General features: G+C 38.5%; 1 protein-coding gene across 1 annotated transcript in view; it reads right to left on the reverse strand.

The window, feature by feature from the left end:
- Window positions 1-19,315, reverse strand: part of rab5aa (RAB5A, member RAS oncogene family, a) — a 58,836-nt gene that overhangs the window by 37,286 nt on the left and 2,235 nt on the right. The window contains exon 2 of the mRNA XM_039736194.1: window positions 14,455-14,681. Coding sequence (XP_039592128.1) covers window positions 14,455-14,620 — 166 coding nt within the window. The 5' untranslated portion in view covers window positions 14,621-14,681. The remainder of the gene's footprint in view (window positions 1-14,454; window positions 14,682-19,315) is intronic.

Raw genomic sequence — 19,315 nt, forward strand, 5'->3', positions numbered from 1 at the left:
ATAAAGTCAGCATCTCGACTTTATTCTCGACATAGTTTTTTTTTCTTCATTTTGTCCGTATTTTTTTTTTCCTTCACCGTGGCCCTAATACGCTTCCGTACAAAACCCTCAGCAATTCAGTGACAAATCTTTTGCTCAGGACACTTTTTGCAATATGGACGCAGATCCAAATATGAGCAAATATAAGGAACGGCAGATTGGGTCACTTTAAACAGGAACCACAGCGAGTGCTACAAGGATTTTTGCACACAGAACACACCTAATGCTTAAACAACTGTAGTGTATATATTGGTTTGCTATGTACTTTATAAGAAGAGAGCTGCTGTACACTCAGCCGCACTATACAGACTGCGCTGATGCCAAGAACAGAGATATCACTTCCTGACGCCTTTTTTCTGATATCTGACAGGCTGGTTTCACTAGACTTTTTTTTATTTTATCAGACCTCCTCTTGATAGCCCACCTCCCCATCCTCTTTGCTTGTAAACTGACGCATCGCTCCCGCTATTAGCATGTACAGCCCCCTCTCGCCCGCCCTCTTCTCCATACTCCTTGCAACTGTATTAAGCTGCTACACCCCCGTTATTACCCTGTACAGCCCGCTCTCGAAACCCCACCTCCCTATAGTCTTTGCTTGTGAACTCTGCTCAGCCTCGACACCCGCTATTAGCTTTAGCAGCATTTGCCCACCCACCCACTTGTCCCTTGCCATCTCTGCAGATCATCAGATCTGCCTGTGCCTGCAGATCTGCAGCTGTCATCTCACAACGTCATGCGAGATGACAGCCGGGTGCTGAACTAAATTAGCCGGGAACACTGCATTATAATTAACTTGCCTATTGCAATGTGCAGGTGATGTCCGAAGCATGAAAGTCTGGTCCAGTTGAAGATTCCATGAGCTGAGGAACTCTTTTAAGCCTTTAGCTATATTTTCCCCATGTATGGTCCTCGGGGGGTGTGGGGGACTTGTTTCAAGGCACTTGTTTTGTAGCTTCCAGTCTTTGTCCACATAGTGTATTGTGAGGCTCATGTAGGGGTCTGATGTTCGGCTTGACTACATGTCCGTAGTGGACGCAAAAAACTCCACCAAAGATAATACATTTGACACCTCAGTACGGACCTCTTCATATAAAGCTGGCAAGGCGACTTTAGAGAAGTATTTCTTGGTGGGCAGCTTGTAGCGTGGATCGAACTTTTTAAGCATCTTTTTGAAACCTTCTCTTTCCACACCCTGAATGGGCATCATATCCCTGGCTAAACAATGCGTCACTGCATTAGTTAGTTCCCCCCAGCGTTTGCTAATTTCATAAGTCATAAGGCGTGCATCTATTTAAAGCTACGCTGATTGTTTGTTGAGTCTGCTTCTTTGGTCTCACCACCATGCTAGTTGAAGTGGACGCCTCTTCACGTGCTTTTACTGCTTTGTTGTACTCCTAAAAGTGCTTCTGCTTCAAAGGATGAAATAGGTTTGTGTTGTTTGCTCCCTTAGCCACGCTTGCATGTTCTACAAAAAATTGTGCTTTGTTGGGTATCTGACGGGCGAAAACCAAACCAGTTCCACACCACTGAAGTTGCACCATTTTTACAAACCAATTCTGGTTCATCTGTTTCATTCAACGATCTGCTTTCGCCCTTCTCATTCTCCATCACCGTCATACTTTTTCTGCCGTGTGCATATGAAAACAAAGGCACTGTGTATGCACGTTTTACCCATATTCTATCGCGATATTTAATTTTTCTTACCATTGTCTAACACTGTACCGGTATTACATAATATATGAAAGGTATAATATGGCCCAGCCCTACTACCTATAATTTTCTGTTCAGTTACAGCTTTTTATTGCTTTTTTAAGCAGTTTTTGATGCGCCTGTGTCAGATATGACCAAATTTAAAAGGGAGTCAATGAATTAGCATTACCTGTTTTTCAATACATTCATTTGTGTTGGTTTAAAATGTGTCACTACCTGGCCCAGATTAAATTCTTGGTTTGAAAATCTGGCCCAAGTGAATTTGTAAGTGAACAGCCCCGATATATGAGGTTTAGGATTTAGTAACCAGAGATGGCAAGTCAAATATGCAGTTTCTCAAATTAAAAAAAAACACACACACACACACACACACACACACACACACAGTTTCTCTATTACATTTTATAGTTGGTATATAACATTAGTTACTAGCCATGTGCGCCCAACTACATTGCGTGTGTTAAAGTTGTCTGTGAAGGGCTCCCTGTTTAAACGCGGCTGCCGATCGTGAACTGGGCCCTTCGTCGCACAGCATTATGATTTTTTTTATAAGGGAAACAAAATTACAAAAGAAAATCCTTGGATATTGATTCGATAGGAACGGCCTACTCGTAATCACTGTCCGAATCGTAATTATGTGGTGATGAAGGAGCATTTCTGCTTCTGACCGTTCACAGTCCGTCTCGTTTTCACGACGCTGTCTTTTCCTCTCACGATCTCTTCTCAACCTCTCTCCAATCTCGCAGGTTGCTTTGTGGCAATCCAAAGAGTAAGGCAATATACACGGAGAAATGGTTATAAAAGGGGGACACATGGGTATCCAGGCTCTTTAAAGCATAAATAGGGATCACTTCAGTGACATGTGAGCAAGCCACGGTACAACTGTGAGACGCGCAACGCTCGCCGGCTATAATGTAACAATAATAATTTCCGGAACGTGCGGTTACGTTGTCATTCATTTTACCCACTGTCTGTCTTTCTTTCATTCATATGTTACGTAGGCACGTACCTTTTATCTTCGGCAATCTCATTCTCTAACCAGGCCTCAGGAGCTAACCAGCGTAACACTATCCACCACCCTTTTCGTTATTCCGGCACATTGTTGACATCTGTGAGTAACAACAACGTACTAAACTAGAAGGTGGTCTACGCATGCGTGGAATTCGCGGACAAACAAAGATCAAGATCTAAATGAAGATCTCTTTAGTTAATTTAAAATTTGTTTAGTTTGAATGTCTGTGTTTTAAGGTGTGACTGGAGTACTACAGTCTTCAGTAGTATAAGCCTAGTGGAGATTCTTAATGCAATGCCATGCCTATGTTTTAGCTGTCTCTCTACTGCCATCTAGTGCTGATTCTTCTAATTCATTCTCGGACAAACAAAGATCAAGATCCAAATGAAGATTATATATAGAGATTTTGTTAAAAGTAATGGGTAATGCAACTAAGTAACATTCCCCACACTGAGGGATACAGGTTCCATTCCTGTCTTCAAATTCTCAGCAGCAGATGAAGACGTTTAACTCTTGTCTGCACAGAGTATTGACAGTTTTCCCCAAGTATGAACTCCACAGGTGGACTTGTGCATGTAAATGCTGGTTTTGAAGAAACCAGGTTTATGCCTGAACCTAATTACTCACCTTCTCCCAGTTTTTATATGCATGTAAATGCACAGACTATCAGTCCCTTAACAATTTTGAATCGCTGCAGAAGCATGCTGTGAATAACGAATTAATCCTATATAACTTTGCTAATTTGTTTTGTTATTATTACAAGTATGTAACGGTTACTGCATCATTAGTGGCTTCTCAATGTAAAATTTGGTTTCAGACTAAACATCATCATGCATCTTGCTGCACAGTTAGGTTCTTCAACAAATGACACAATGTCTACTGCAACAGCACGAAGTTCAGTGGAGAAATTGGATGTTGAATTTTATTTCAGCTATTAAAAAGTGTGTGTAAAATAAATTTAGATATATGCAGATACAGGTAAATTTAGATATACAGATAGAAATAAACTTTGCACCAGGAATAACCCTATAGAAACACAAATATTAAACACATAAGGAAATTGGTACTTTAGCTGCATGTGTTTAATCTGGATTATTTTACTTTGCTGGTATCCTCAGTTCTTTGGGTAAAATTCAATCATCTTATCTTACTGCAAATTTTTCCACTGCTACATACTCCTTTTCAATTAATATGAGAAGAAGCTTCCAGTTACTTGCTGACTAACGAAAAGATTCACAACTATCAGGTAGAAGTACTTTAAGCTTAGTCCCTCTTTAAATGTTCTGTCACCAAGCTTTGGAGATTGGTTTTCGGAAAAAGCTGCAAGTTGAAGGCAAAAATTAGTTCAGGTACCTAGGAGACAGTATCAGAAGACGCATGCATCATACATGAACTCGAGTAATATTAGTGCATTCCAAATAAATATTACATTGGTAAGATTTAAATATGCGAGCTGCAGAAACAGTGGAATTGGCATCATATTTTGACACTGTTTCTGCTGGAAAAGAGTCTTCTCTCTACAGCACCTGCACTGTGTGTCAGTGTTTGCGAGATTATCACTTTATTATGACAAAAAGTTCTTACTAGCATGTCTCCATACTAACAAGTTATATGTAGTAAACTGTAAAGCATAAGACCAATGCTACATTTTTTATTCTTAAAAATGTAATTTTTCTTTTTTTATACTACTTTTCAAACTGCCATTTTTTTCTTTTGATTTTATTGTAATCATTCCATACAAATAGATCAATTTCTACAAAAATAGGACTGAAAACAAATCAACCCCCACCCCTGAGAAAGAGAGCATGGCCAACAGAGTAAAACTTAAAGCTAGTAAAAATAAGTAAATTGATAAGTTTAATAAGTGGATAAAGATAAATGGGAAGAAAAAGAAATGGGAAGAAAATCTTCTTCCTCTGTGCTTTAAGAGCTTAATTTAAATTGGTACTGATTAGATCCTGCCAGGTTTTGAAAAAGTTCTGCACAGATCCTCTGAGAATTTGATTTTTCCCACTTTCAAATAGTATAAAAGTTCAGTTATGCACTGATTTAAAAGAGGAGAGTTAGGATTCTTCCAGTTGAGCAAGATAAGTCTAAGTGCCAATAGTGTAGTAAAGGCAATTACAGTTTGTTTGTCCTTCTCCACTTTAAGCCCATCTGGATGTACATCAAACACAGCTGTTAATGGGTTAGGAGGGATTGTGACACCAAGGCTGTCTGTGAGGCATTTAAAAATTTTGGTCCAGAATGATATTAATTTGGTGCAGGCCCAAAACATGTGACCGAGTGAGGCTGGAACTTGATTGCAGCATTTGCAGTTTGGATCTTGCCCTGGAAACATTTTGAAAAATTTTAAATAAGACAGATGTGTTCGATATGTAATTTTGAGTTGAATAATTGTATGCTTTGCGCATATGGAGCTCGAATGAATTCTCTACATTGCTACCTTCCACTCCTTTTCTGATATGTTGAACTAGAGATCCTTTTCCTACTGTCCATTTGGATCTTTGAAAGGGAGGAACTGTACAATGGTTTTATATATTGCAGAAATGCTGTCCTCGACACTGAACACAGTAATCCCTCGCTATATAGCACTTCGACTTTCGCGGCCTCACTCTATCGCGGATTTTAAATGTGAGCACATCTAAATATATATCACGGATTTTTCGCTGGTTTGCGGATTTCTGCAGACAATGGGTCTTTTAATTTATGGTACATGCTTCCTCAGTTTGTTTGCCCTGTTGATTTCATACAAGTGACACTATTGGCGGATGGCTTAGAAGCTACCCAATCAGAGCATGTATTACATATTAACTAAAACTCCTCAATGCTATAAGATATGTTTCCTGCGCGGTGCTCGATTGTTTGCTTGTCTCTGCCTCTCTCTCACCCTCTCTGACATTCTCTCGCCTGACGGAGGGGCTGTGAGCAGAGGTGCTGTTTGCACAGAAGCTGTTTGCCTAGAAGATACGGACGCACCTCTAAGAAATGCCGGCCGCTTTATCGCGGTGCTTCCAAAAACACACTTATTGATTTTTTGATTGTTTGCTTTTCTCTCGCGCTCTCTCTCTGACGTTCTCTGCGACTGACGGAGATGTGAGCAGAGGGGCTGTTTGCTTAGAGAATACTGACGCTCCCTTAAAAAATACCGCGGCAAACTTAAAAGCACACGTATTGATTTTTTGATTGTTTGCTTTTCTTTGCGAGCGCTCTCTCTCTCTGAAATTCTCTGCTCCTGAAGAGAAGATGATCTATTTGCATTCTTTTAATTGTGAGAAAGAACTGTCATCTCTGTCTTGTCATGGAGCACAGTTTAAACTTTTGACTAAAGGGTGTTATTTCATGTCTAGAGGGCTCTAATAATGTTAACAGTGTGGGAGAGTTTATAAGGGCTTAAAATATATAAAAACTAGCAAAATACCCGCGCTTCACAGCGGAGAAGTAGTGTGTTAAAGAAGCAATGAAAATGAAAAGGAAACATTTTGAAAATAACGTAACATGATTGTCAATGTAATTGTTTTGTCACTGTTGTGAGTGATGAGTGTTGTTGTCATATATATATATACAGTGGAGGAAATAATTATTTGACCCCTCACTGATTTTGTAAGTTTGTCCAATGACAAAGAAATGAAAAGTCTCAGAACAGTATCATTTCAATGGTAGGTTTATTTCAACAGTGGCAGATTGCACATCAAAAGGAAAATCGAAAAAATAACTTTAAATAAAAGATAGAAATTGATTTGCATTTCATTGAGGGAAATAAGTTTTTGAACCCCTACCAACCATTAAGAGTTCTGGCTCCCACAGAGTGGTTAGACACTTCTACTCAATTATTCACCCTCATTAAGGACACCTGTCTTAACTAGTCACCTGTATAAAAGACACCTGTCCACAGAATCAATCAATCAAGCAGACTCCACACTCTACAACATGGGAAAGACCAAAGAGCTGTCCAAGGATGTCAGAGACAAAATTGTAGACCTGCACAAGGCTGGAATGGGCTACAAAACCATTAGCAAGAAGCTGGGAGAGAAGGTGACAACTGTTGGTGCGATTGTTCAAAATGGAAGGAGCACAAATGACCATCAATCGACCTCGCCTGGGGCTCCACGCAAGATCTCACCTCGTGGGGTGTCAATGGTTCTGAGAAAGGTGAAAAAGAATCCTAGAACTACACGGGAGGAGTTAGTTAATGACCTCAAATTAGCAGGGACCACAGTCACCAAGAAAACCATTGGAAACACATTACACCGCAATGGATTAAAATCCTGCAGGGCTCGCAAGGTCCCCCTGCTCAAGAAGGCACATGTGCAGGCCCGTCCTGAAGTTTGCCAATGAACACCTGAATGATTCAGAGAGTGACTGGGAGAAGGTGCTGTGGTCTGATGAGACCAAAATAGAGCTCTTTGGCATTAACTCAACTCGCTGTGTTTGGAGGAAGAAAAATGCTGCCTATGACCCCAAAACACCGTCCCCACCGTCAAGCATGGGGGTGGAAACATTTTGCTTTGGGGGTGTTTTTCTGCTAAGGGCACAGGACAACTTAATCGCATTAACGGGAAAATGGACGGAGCCATGTATCGTGAAATCCTGAGCGACAATCTCCTTCCCTCTGCCAGGAAACTGAAAATGGGTCGTGGATGGGTGTTCCAGCACGACAATGACCCAAAACATACAGCAAAGGCAACAAAGGAGTGGCTCAAGAAGAAGCACATTAAGGTCATGGAGTGGCCTAGTCAGTCTCGGACCTTAATCCAATAGAAAACCTATGGAGGGAGCTCAAGCTCAGAGTAGCACAGAGACAGCCTCAAACCTTAGGGATTTAGAGATGATCTGCAAAGAGGAGTGGACCAACATTCCTCCTAAAATGTGTGCAAACTTGGTCATCAATTACCAGAAACGTTTGACCTCTGTGCTTGCAAACAAGGGTTTTTCCACTAAGTATTAAGTCTTTTTTTGTTAGAGGGTTCAAAAACTTACCTCCCTCAATGAAATGCAAATCAATTTCTATCTTTTATTTAAAGTTATTTTTTCGATTTTCCTTTTGATGTGCAATCTGCCACTGTTGAAATAAACCTACCATTGAAATGATACTGTTCTGAGACTTTTCATTTCTTTGTCATTGGACAAACTTACAAAATCAGTGAGGGGTCAAATAATTATTTCCTCTATATATATATATATATATATATATATATATATATATTTATTTACACACACACACACATAAACATATATATATATATATACACATATCTATACATATATACATACATATATATATCTACATATATACATATACATACACACATACATACATAACACACATATATACACACAAATACATATATATAGACACACACACACACATATATAAACATATATATACATACATATCTACATATATACACACACAGCTATTTCGTATCAGTGCAATACGCCGCTTGTTAAAATGGATAACTCCCGCTCTTACGTGCAAGTCTTCTTTACTCTTATGTAATTTTATATAAAAAATAAACTTAGATTATAAATATCCCAAAAGATTTTGCTCTCCATAAAAATATATCCTGTCAAAATTATACAAATTCAAATATGAACATGCTGCATAACAAAACCTGGAAATATAAATAAAATGTGTTCCTTTCAGCAATAAATAATCAAATCATTCAGTTGTCTTTGCTCATATGTCATTTTAGAGCTGGACGCCTGGCATCTTTTTTTGGCAACAAATTCGTTTATGTTTGGTGTGAGGTTCTGTGTTGTGGAGATTCTCAGGATGGATTGCAGGTGCTCATCAGTGAGGCGACTCCTGTGTGCTGTTTTGTTAGTCTTTATCACTGAGAAGAGCTTCTCACACAGATATGTGCTACCAAACATGCACAAGGTTCGAGCCGCATGTAGACGGACTTTTTGTTCTTCAAAGTCACCAAAGCGCCGTGCAAACTCAGTGCGCCAGTTTATCAGCAAAGTGCGTATTTGGGAACACCGTAGTGACGACTTGGTTTAACATTACTTCGCAACAGGGAACGTGGGGCAAGGTGCACTGGTGCATTTGTGTCTCCCATAAAAGCAGCTTCACTTGAAATCACTTTGTGATTGTGCACGGTAAAACGTCCGCTGAAGTGTCAGATTCTTATTTAATTATTCTGCTTTCTGTATCTTCTGCATTGCATTTAGGTTACCCTGATGTTTTGTCTCATAGTGCCGTCTTAGATTAAATTCTGTAATTACAGCCACATTAGCTCCACAAATGAGACACACGGGTTCAGTAAACATATACTCAGCCTCCCATCGCTTTTTAAAGGCTCTATTTTCAGAATGAACTTTTCGCTCCAGCATCATGTGAGCTAGCTTCGCAAGTGTTCGGCAAGGCAGCTGAAGCGCTGCATTATGGGATCTGTAGTTTATTGTGTTACCAGCGCTTCATATACCTGGGCCATTAATAACAATAATACAGTATATAAAATGATCTCGCGGGCCGGATATAATTACACGCCGGCGGATGTGGCCCGTGGCCCTTGAGTTTGACAAATATGGACTAAATAGAACTTGAAAAGATATATTTTTGAAATGTGATCGCAATTCAGATAGAGTTGACGCGCACTACAGCCTGCATCCTCCCTCGCTCTTACTTTTTACCGCTCATCTAATGAATACACTGAGTATGGCTTTACCAAAACAATCATTGATGGCGAATAAAGTATCCATTATTCGAGTATGTAGATCGGGATATATATATACATATATATATACCCGCGTATCGCAGCGGAGAAGTAGTGTGTTAAAAAAGCTAGAAAAGAAAAGGGAACATTTTAAAAATAACGTAACATGACTGTCAATATACAGTATTTGTTTTGTGAGTGTTACTGAGTGTTGCTGTCATCAAGGATTTGATTATCATTATTTCTTTCAATCAGGCTCGTATTTGTAGGATGTGTTGTGTTCAAGTTACATTCCGTGTTTGTCAATCGCTGTAAAGATGACAGGTTTCATTCATCGATTCGCTTCTTACTGCATCAATAAACAGCTCGTCTTCTTCTTTATCTGAGACCTGACACACTGCATGCACGGTTTTTTTACACTGTCTTCCTTTAGCGGACATTGACTTTTTCCACCGTGTGCTTTGTTTCCGCAGTAGCTGGATTTATGAATATGCTTATCAGACGCTTCATATTTTTTGCTGCCTTTTCAATTGTGTAATTCGGTTTTGTTCAGCGCTTTTGGAACTGTTGTCTTTATCTATGCACTGCGCCAGTTCACGTGAGCCGCTCGTGTACATGCATCGAAGGTTCCCAGCTGTGCTGGTGCCATCTCGTGCTATGTCCGTGGCTGTATTTAATGTTACCTTAGTCCTGGCACTTAAAACTTTCTCTCGCAGTTTCGCTGAGTTTGTGTCAAACACCACCCTGACCATCTCATCTTCCTCTCCATAAACACAGTCCTTCACCCGTGAATATTTAGTGGGAGTTTGCTATTGGATTGCCGCTGACGGACGGCCTTATATGGGCAGGCACTAAATTACAAACGCCAGCAGCAGCCTGTCTATGAACTTAATTTAAAGTGTAGGTTTACATCGTGCTTTGTTTCCGAAGTAGCAGAACTCATGAACATGGTTGTATATGTCCCTCGCTCGCTTCTTATTGTTTTGCTGCCTTCTCAATTATATAATGCATGTTTTCTTCAGCGCTTTTTGGAGGTCTTCCTGGTTTTCTATGTACTGCGTGATTACGTGGGAGGCGTGATGATGTCACACGAAACTCTGCCCCCACGGCGTTCAAGCTCATCTCCATTACAGTAAATGGAGAAAAACAGCTTCCAGTTATGACCATTACGCGTAGAATTTCGATATAAAACCTGCCCAACTTTTGTAAGGAAGCTGTAAGGAATGAACCTGCCAAATTTCAGCCTTACACCCACACGGGAAGTTGGAGAATTAGTGATGAGTCAGTGAGTGAGTGAGTGAGGGCTTTGCCTTTTATTAGTATAGATAACTACACAAACATATGGTTTCTACTTCGCGGATTTTCATCTATCGCGGGGGGTTCTGGAACGCAACCCCCGTGATCGAGGAGGGATTACTGTAATACTTTTTCCAGCATAGAGGAAGGTGGGAGATGTGGAAAATCGGGCAGGCTCTGATTAACAAAGCTTCTAATTTTTAGATAGTGAAAGAAACGTGTTGCTGGAAAGTTAAATTTGGAATGTAATTGTTTGTAGGATGCAAAGACATTGTCTATGTACAGCATCTCTAAGTGATTTAATCCCAAATGTTTTCCAGATATTAAAAACTGCATATGTTTGCAAGGGTTGAAAAAGGTGGACCTCGTGCAGAGGTGCCACAGATAAAAGCTTCTCTATCTTAAAATGCTTCCTACATTGGTTCCATATTCTGAGTGAGTGAAGCACAATTGGGTTGTTAGTATATTGGCGATAACTTGGCTTTATAGGGGCAAAAAGCAGGGAATATAAAGTAGTACTGCAGGATTTTATTTCTATTGAGGACCAAGCCTGTATATGTTCATCTATTTGTGTCCATGTCCAGGTTTTTATAGCTTGTATGTTTGCTGCCCAGTAATAAAACAAAGTTAGGTAGAGCCATGCCACGTTCAGCCTTAGGTCTTTGTAGGGTTGCTCTTTGGATATGTGGATGTTTTAAATTCCAAATAAATGAGGTTTTAGTTTAATCTAATTGCTTTAAAAATGATTTATTGATGTATATTAGAATGTTTTGAAATAAAAAGAGAAGCTTAGGAAGAATATTCATCTTAACAACATTAATTCTACCAGCTACAGTGAGATGGTTGACCGTCTATGCAAGTCTTGCTTAATTTTTTCCAAACAGACGGCAAAATTTTGTTGATAAAGAGCTTCATGTTTACCTCTAGGTATTTAAACTGATCTGAAATGATAAAAGGGAAGGTGTCCAATCTAATATTGTATGTTTGAGGATTCACTGGGAAGAGCACACTTTTATTCAAATTAATTCTGAGACCAGAAATCTTTGTGCTGTTAGGACTGCAGGCACAGTGTTTTGTGGGTCTGATGTATACAGTGACCATATTGTCTGCATATAGAGAAATTTTTCTGTTCAAGTCCTTCACTGATAATCCCCTTTATCTGATAAGCATTTCAACAGTGAACTGCCAGTGGCTCAGTGGCGACTGCAAAAAGTAGTGGTGACAAGGGGCATCCTTGTCTGGTTTAAAGTAGTCTGAATTAATGTAAATACAAATCGAAGCTTCTGGAAGGGTACACAGTAGTTTGATCCATGCACAAATGTTCGGGCCAAACCCAAATTTCTCTAATGTAGTGAGAAGGTAGTTACATTTAATCATATCAAATGAATTTTCTGCATCCAACAATATCATCTTTGGGGTGTTTGACTTTGCAGGTGAATATATTACATTAAACAGGCGTCGAAGATTGGAAGCTAAGTGTCTGCCTTTAATAAATCCAGTTTGATCTCGGCACTTTCTCCATCCTTCTAGCTAGGACTTTGGAGAGTATCTTAACATCATTATTCAGAAGTGAAATTGGTCTGTATGATGCACATTGTAATAAGTCCTTATTTTGTTTAGGAAAGACGGTGATTAATGCTTAGCAAAAAGTTTTGAGGTAGAATTTGATTGTCTCTAGCTTCTGTGAATGTTGCTAATAAAAGGGGAGCTAGCCGAGTGGAGAATTTCTTATAAAATTCGACAGGGTAGCCATCAGGACCTGCTGCATTTCCTACTCTTAAGTGACTTTATAGCATCTAGTAATTAGTAAGTAGATAGTGCCAAAGGTTTATCCAATTCCTCTGCACTAAGAGTATCTATTTGTGGTAACTAATGTATCCAGAAATACATTACATTGTGTATTGTCTTCTTTAAAATCAGTAGAATATAAGGATTTATAGTAGTCTCTAAATGTGTGTATTATATTTTTATGGTCAATGATTTTGTCTCCGTTTGTGGTGGTGATTGCTGGGATTGCATTGCGAACTTCTTGCTTGTGGATTTGTTTTGCCAAAAGCTTATTAGCTTTCTCTCCATGTTCATAGTAATGATGTCTTGATTTAAAAACGAGTTCGGTTTTTTTTTTAGATATTAAGAGGTTGAGCTCTGAATGCAAAGTCTGCTTTTTCCTATGAAGAGCCTCACTTGGACATCTGGCATGTTCTTGATCTATTCTAGTAATTTCGCTGATTAGCTCCGATACCTTCTTGGTTTCCAATTTATTTCTGTGGGAAAGATATGAGATAATCTGTCCTCTTAAGAAGGCCTTCAGGGTTTCCCAGAATATTCCTGCAAAGACCTCTGAGAAAAAAAAAAGTCTCTAGAAAAAAAAAAGGATTTGTTTTTATATACATTCTGTACAGTTCTCTTCTGCTAATAAAAGTGGGTTAAGATGCCATCTGCGAGATGAGTATGTGGGGCATAATGATTTTAGCTCCAAGATCAGATGGGCATGGTCGGAAACAACAATAGCGTCATACTTGCAAGATTTAATCGTAGGCAAGAAATTGTTTTCTATAAAGAAATAATCAATTCTTGAGTAGCAATGATGCACTGGCGAGTAGAAGGAATATGTTCTTGAGTTTGGGTTTAAAAACCCCTACGGGTCTGATAAGTGTTGGTCAGTTACAAACTGTGCAATTGTCTTTGCAGTGTTAGACGTCATCACCCCGTGACAGGAGACCCATCTATGTCTGGATTTAAAACACAATTAAAGTCGCCAGCCATTATAATTTTATGAGTGTTCACATTGGGAATGGATGTAAATACATTTTGCATGAATTCTCTATTATCCACATTTGGTGCATAAGCATTTATTAAAATCACTTTACTGTTAAATAAATTGTCCATGACAATCACATATCTCCCTTCGGGATCAGATACTACAAATGAGACTGTTCTATGTATAAGAATTCCCACACCTAGTTTTCTTTGTAAAGCTGGAATGGAACATTTGGCTAGTCCAGTCTTTTTGTAGCCGGAACTGATCCTTGCTTAATAAGTGGGTCTACTGTAAAAATACTATTTTAGTGTTTAGACCTGTTAGGTGAGAGAATACTTTTTTTTTTTTAATTTGTGATTCAGGCCTTTAACATTCCTGTTCACAAAGTGAACTGTCATGGAGACATTGATTCTGACTTTTTGATGTAATTTTGTAGTCTTAACTGGAAGTGAGATGGCTTTGACTTTAATTTACAATTTTACCCAGGATTTATTGCCATGCATCATATTGTTACGTTGGTAATGATAATTATAAGGATTAAAAGGATAGATTAGATATAGCTTGCTCTCTTTCACCCCCGCTTATCCCCCCTGCCATTTTTTTCAACATTTATACTGTAATACATTACATGACCTTAGTCTATTGGACCCAGAAAGACCTGTGTGTAAGTTTGTTTGATCTAGTTATTTCTTACAGTTAAGTACTGGCTATCCAGAGAGTAAACATAAATCCATACAAATGTAAATAAATGAATTTTAATAGAACTTGATAACACTGCAAAATTGTTATCACAGTCACTTTAGGATTTTTAAATAAATAAGTCAGAGCCCTCTGTAACCACTTTTAATGGGCTATAATAGAAGGAATTAGAGAAATAGTTATTCCTATAAATAAGGATACATTTCATAATAAAAGATTGACTTGTTTTGTCAAAGCCTGTAAACAAATTTTACAATAAATAAATATTTACTTACCTCCTATTGTACTTTCTTGAAACTCATGGAACTGGCCTTTCACAAAACGGAGCACTAAACTAGATTTTCCCACAGCAGATTCCCCAAGTAGTACTAGCTTAAACTGACAAATTTTATTGCCAGCATTTGGTCCATTGGGTCTTGTAGCTCCTCCCCGACTTGCCATGACCAATACAATTGTCTTCTATACTGATCTTCCAAGTCACTGTTTCTTCTACTATCAAAAACTGAAAAGGAAATTAACAAATATGTTAAGACATATAAAATAATAATAATAAAATTAAAATATGTAAAGTATATTCCCCAGTCCTGAATGAATACATACCAGTAACAAATGCATTAATGTTTGCTTAACCTTAGATGATAAAGTCTTTAAATCTCCTTAAAAAATGGATGCTGGCCTGTTGGGAACTCTTTGTGCAACTTATACCCCGTTGGTCTCGAGCAGAGCCTAAACAGTAAACTAAATGCTAAAACCAAATACATCAAGATAGATGGTCTCTGATGGACCGAGTCTAACAATTTGATTTTTTTTAGTGTGTTCAACACAGCTCCTCATTCTTTGAAGACAATATACTAACAATTTATTCCTATACCATATAATGTTGGAAAGATTAAAAAAGCTGCACCAATTGAAAGTAAATAAAGCATACATGCCATAAAAAATAGGATATTTTGTCAACGATCATGCAAAACAGGTAACCGCCTTTGATAGAGTTTACAATTTACCATTAGCAAATCAGAGAAGCATATTTCCACTTTTTCATTTTGAATAAAGTGTACAGCTTTTAAATTTGAACCAAAACATACAAGCACTAAGGAAAGACTAATTCTGAAAGAAAGCCTCATACTGAAATCATCTATATATATAATTCACTATGGCAAGACAACCATGGAAAGCACGCCGTAAGGGGCGTGGATTCACTAAGCCGCCGACAAGTGAGACACCTATGGCGCACGCAGGAAGGAGCCACGCCCACCAACTCCAAGCCCATTGGATACGACTCGCAGGGCCACACCCACCAACTCGGACGCGACGACACAGAAAAAATGGCGTCATTTATATTCGTCTGTCGTAGAGGCCACATGCAGTGCAGGTCAGGTTAATGTCATGTGCATGTCATGCACCTCCGAGCTACGTTGACTGTTCATAGAGGCATGTCTCTCGCAGAGGTGAATCGCCATATGCAGCGGTTTGCGAGGGGTATCCCATGGGATCCTTAAAAAAAATTCTTTACAACTAAGGTTAAAGCACAATGAAGTAAGCAGTCTTTAAAAAACGACTTTTCGGTTACGACATACAACCGTGTGCACCATAGCAAACTGTTTTACACGCTACATATAGCCATTCTCATCCGCGACAAACATGCGTCTTCTTAGATGCTCCTGCAGGAACACGGAAGACGTTTTCCTGCCCACCAACACTCCTTTTTCACCGGTCGGTGTCTACCCTCGCTCTCTAGGCATTCACACTGCCTGCCCATTTGCCCGGACACAAATACACCGACCACCCAGTTAGTCCCATTCGTCTGTGGTAAGAGTCCACATGCACGTCTGAGCCACGCGGCGTTTGTTAAGCCTGCGGGTTCACTATTGTGTTGTATTTTGCTCTCTCCACAGCTCCATCTTTTCATTCGTTCCATCTTTACATTGGTGTATTCTCACACCAACCCGTTTTAGACAACCGCGTCTTTCCAGAAGTGTTTAACATTTAATAAATAATTAATTATGCATGACATTGAGCGTGTGTCTACCCGGCGTGGGTAAGCCGTTGAACCCAATTCGGGCTGCAAACCGTGAAATTCCCACTAAGTGCGACTCATACGCTCCCACTGCTTACATCCCAACCCTTTGTACACACCCCCCTCCCACCTCGCTACTACCGTGGCTGAGTGTCTTAGTGGATTATATATAGAAAAGCAGCCAGATCCGCACAGAGCAATGAAAAGTCTACGTCAGTCACACGTACATATGGACTGTATAAAGACGACGACTCAAGTAATGAGTTGGGAGGTGGGCACATGAGCGGGCAGTGCGTACTGAACGAGAAATCAGCAGAATAGCATGACGGACGGAGCTGAATGGACGTCCTTCTCCTCTCCTCCCGTTCCAACCTCCGCGCCGTGCACCCCAATCCATCCGTCTGGCAGGAGGAGGCGCGAGGACGGTCCGCCAGTTTTCAGTCACGGACGATTGTGTGTTGGTTCGTTCCGTGCATTGTTACAATGTTGCTTTTCTTGTTGATTTATTACATTACCGATTTTTCAAATGTTCATTTTCTCCCTGTGCTTAAAAATCATTAAAAAACCGGCCTGATTATGCGGCATATGGTACGCCGCGGGTTGGCTAGTTCTTTAAACTTTGTCTGAATTATCTGATGAATACTTGAGAATATAAAAATTCTAGGTTGCACATAAAATTAAGATTTATCACAAAATGTAAATGAACGCATAAGAACAGGTTCAATTTACTTTATTACTTCACGGATTATAAAGTTAGCAAGCGAAGTGTTAATATGTAAATTAGTATTTTGATTTTAACAAAAAAAAGACATATTGATAGTCACTGATGATCACTACCAAAACACGAAAACAATGCGATACTCAAGGATTCATCATCTAAACCCAGTTACTCCTGTTCTGCTAGGGATACAAAATTCTTTAAAAACCAAAGCACAAAGATGTTTGGCTTATAAAAATTATACTTGTATAATTGCACTACTTTTTCCATATACTGTATACACTGAAGTGCCTGTATTATGATGCACATAACCATCATGTCAACACTGGCTGGAATGTACAAGAATTCCACAAAACAACAAGACACTCATTCTACTGAACATAGTTAAAAAAAATCCACATACTCAAAAATCCTATCAGTTTAAAGATATGAAACAAAGTTAAAACTAATACTGACAGATGTGGTTATAATTTACAAACAATTTTTAAAAATGTTCCTTAGTAGCTAGAGGTGGCTGGCTGCTTGTTCTCTGTCTGAAGACTTTTTCACTTAAAACAATATTTCAGAGGGTGCATACAGTACATACATGAAAATTATATTGCCAGCTAACTGGCACAGGACAGAACTGATATGACTGAGGATTAAACTGTTTTAAGTCTAGCAAGGCGGTGTGTACAATAACATAGGGGCAAATTTTTGTTTGTTATTTTGTTAAATAACCAGACAGAGATATTTACAGTTGCAGCAGTATGTTACACTGTTTGAAATGTCTACTCAGTCTACCTGGAAGGCCACATGGTACCAAAGCATATCCAGGTTAAAAATGGCGCAATGTAGGATTTCAAATCCTAGTCTATCTCAACAATACACTTATTATAATGTTAACTAGCAGAACTCCACACCAACAGTAATGTTTAACAGAAAAAACACCTAACAACAAATTTGTAAGTAAAATAGTGTATTAACAGAAATTTGATATTTTGTTGTAAAAAGTGTTTCTTATTAGTCTTCTTATTAGTTCTTATTAAATGTATTACATTTCCAGTATAAACAATTGATAATTAAGGTTTACAGTACTAGCAACTATGAACCAGGTTGGGCTTCGTTCTTATTTTATTAGTATGTTTGTTTCGATTTAAAGAAATTTCTCAGCATAATTGGGATTTTGTTTAAACAGCGGATTTATGTCATACCTCAAAGACGCCAGAGTGACTCATCAGTTAATACCTGTGTTGTTGTGCAGATGACAATTTAATGCCCACAAGCTTTATTTCTCTGCACGCCATTTTCAAATGATTTCATTAATTTTTTCCTGGCAATGTTTGATTTAATACAAAATGGACTAACAAATTTACTGATACATTTAAGATATGCAAGCACATATTGACAATGTTCAATGGAGCTCAGAAACTTCAATCTGTAAGGAAGCACCATGTAAAGATGAAGACTTAGATGCGGGCATCCTGCAAATCCAGAACCAGTGTCAGAACAGAAAATTTAATTAAAATCTGAAAACTTCAGATTTACAACAGCTTAATTTGGAAAGGCCTGTGTGCTTACTCAATTACCCCATTGAGAAAATTAGTATTTAAAATAAGTACATACTTGTTTTACAGAAGCAATGTGGCCATTTGCATTTCTCTAGCAGTAAAACATTTTAAGTGACTTGTCAAATTTCTCTCTCACAATTTAAATTAACTTATAAAGTGACCAAAAACGCACACAAACACACCTTGTAGTTCATTGTATGGTCCAACAACAATGAAATGCCAAGACTGTAGAACAAGAAGAAGAATGTAAATTCTTGCTGTTAAAACTACTATTTTCTAAAATAAACATTGCTGTTTTCAAACTATACTGTTTTTAAAACTAGAATTTCAAACTGTTTCCAACATTGCAGTAAATCAAATGTAAGCGAAAGGTACTTGGACATAAAACTTCTCCTATGACTTGCAAAGTACAGCATTGACTACAGACCAGCATGACATTAATCTTCACCTGAGAATCACATTCTTTTGAGCTTCTTGTTGGAACTGTTTAAAGCATCACTGCTGCAAGTATTCCGCAATTATTATTGTTTTATTGATTGCCATTGTTTTAGGTTGTGTAGATTTAAAACAAATCATACAAATTTCTCTTGAGAACTAAAACATAATTAAGTGACTGATAATGACAGGATTCTGCTCATTAAATGTTAACTGTGGCTTTATATTTTATAAAATAAGACTCAATCTGTAATTAAAAATCGTGTGTGGATTAAGATGTGTTTTTTCCGGATAACATTCTCCACAAAACTCGACTCGGGCTCAAACTAACAGGTCTAGGTACATTACTCAAACTCAAAAAAAGGAGTTAGTCATACTATAAAGGACTAGTCACGAAAATTGCTAGCTGTTAATAG

This window comes from Polypterus senegalus, chromosome 15, assembly GCF_016835505.1.
Source record: "Polypterus senegalus isolate Bchr_013 chromosome 15, ASM1683550v1, whole genome shotgun sequence".
Classification (NCBI taxonomy): Eukaryota; Metazoa; Chordata; class Cladistia; order Polypteriformes; family Polypteridae; genus Polypterus; species Polypterus senegalus.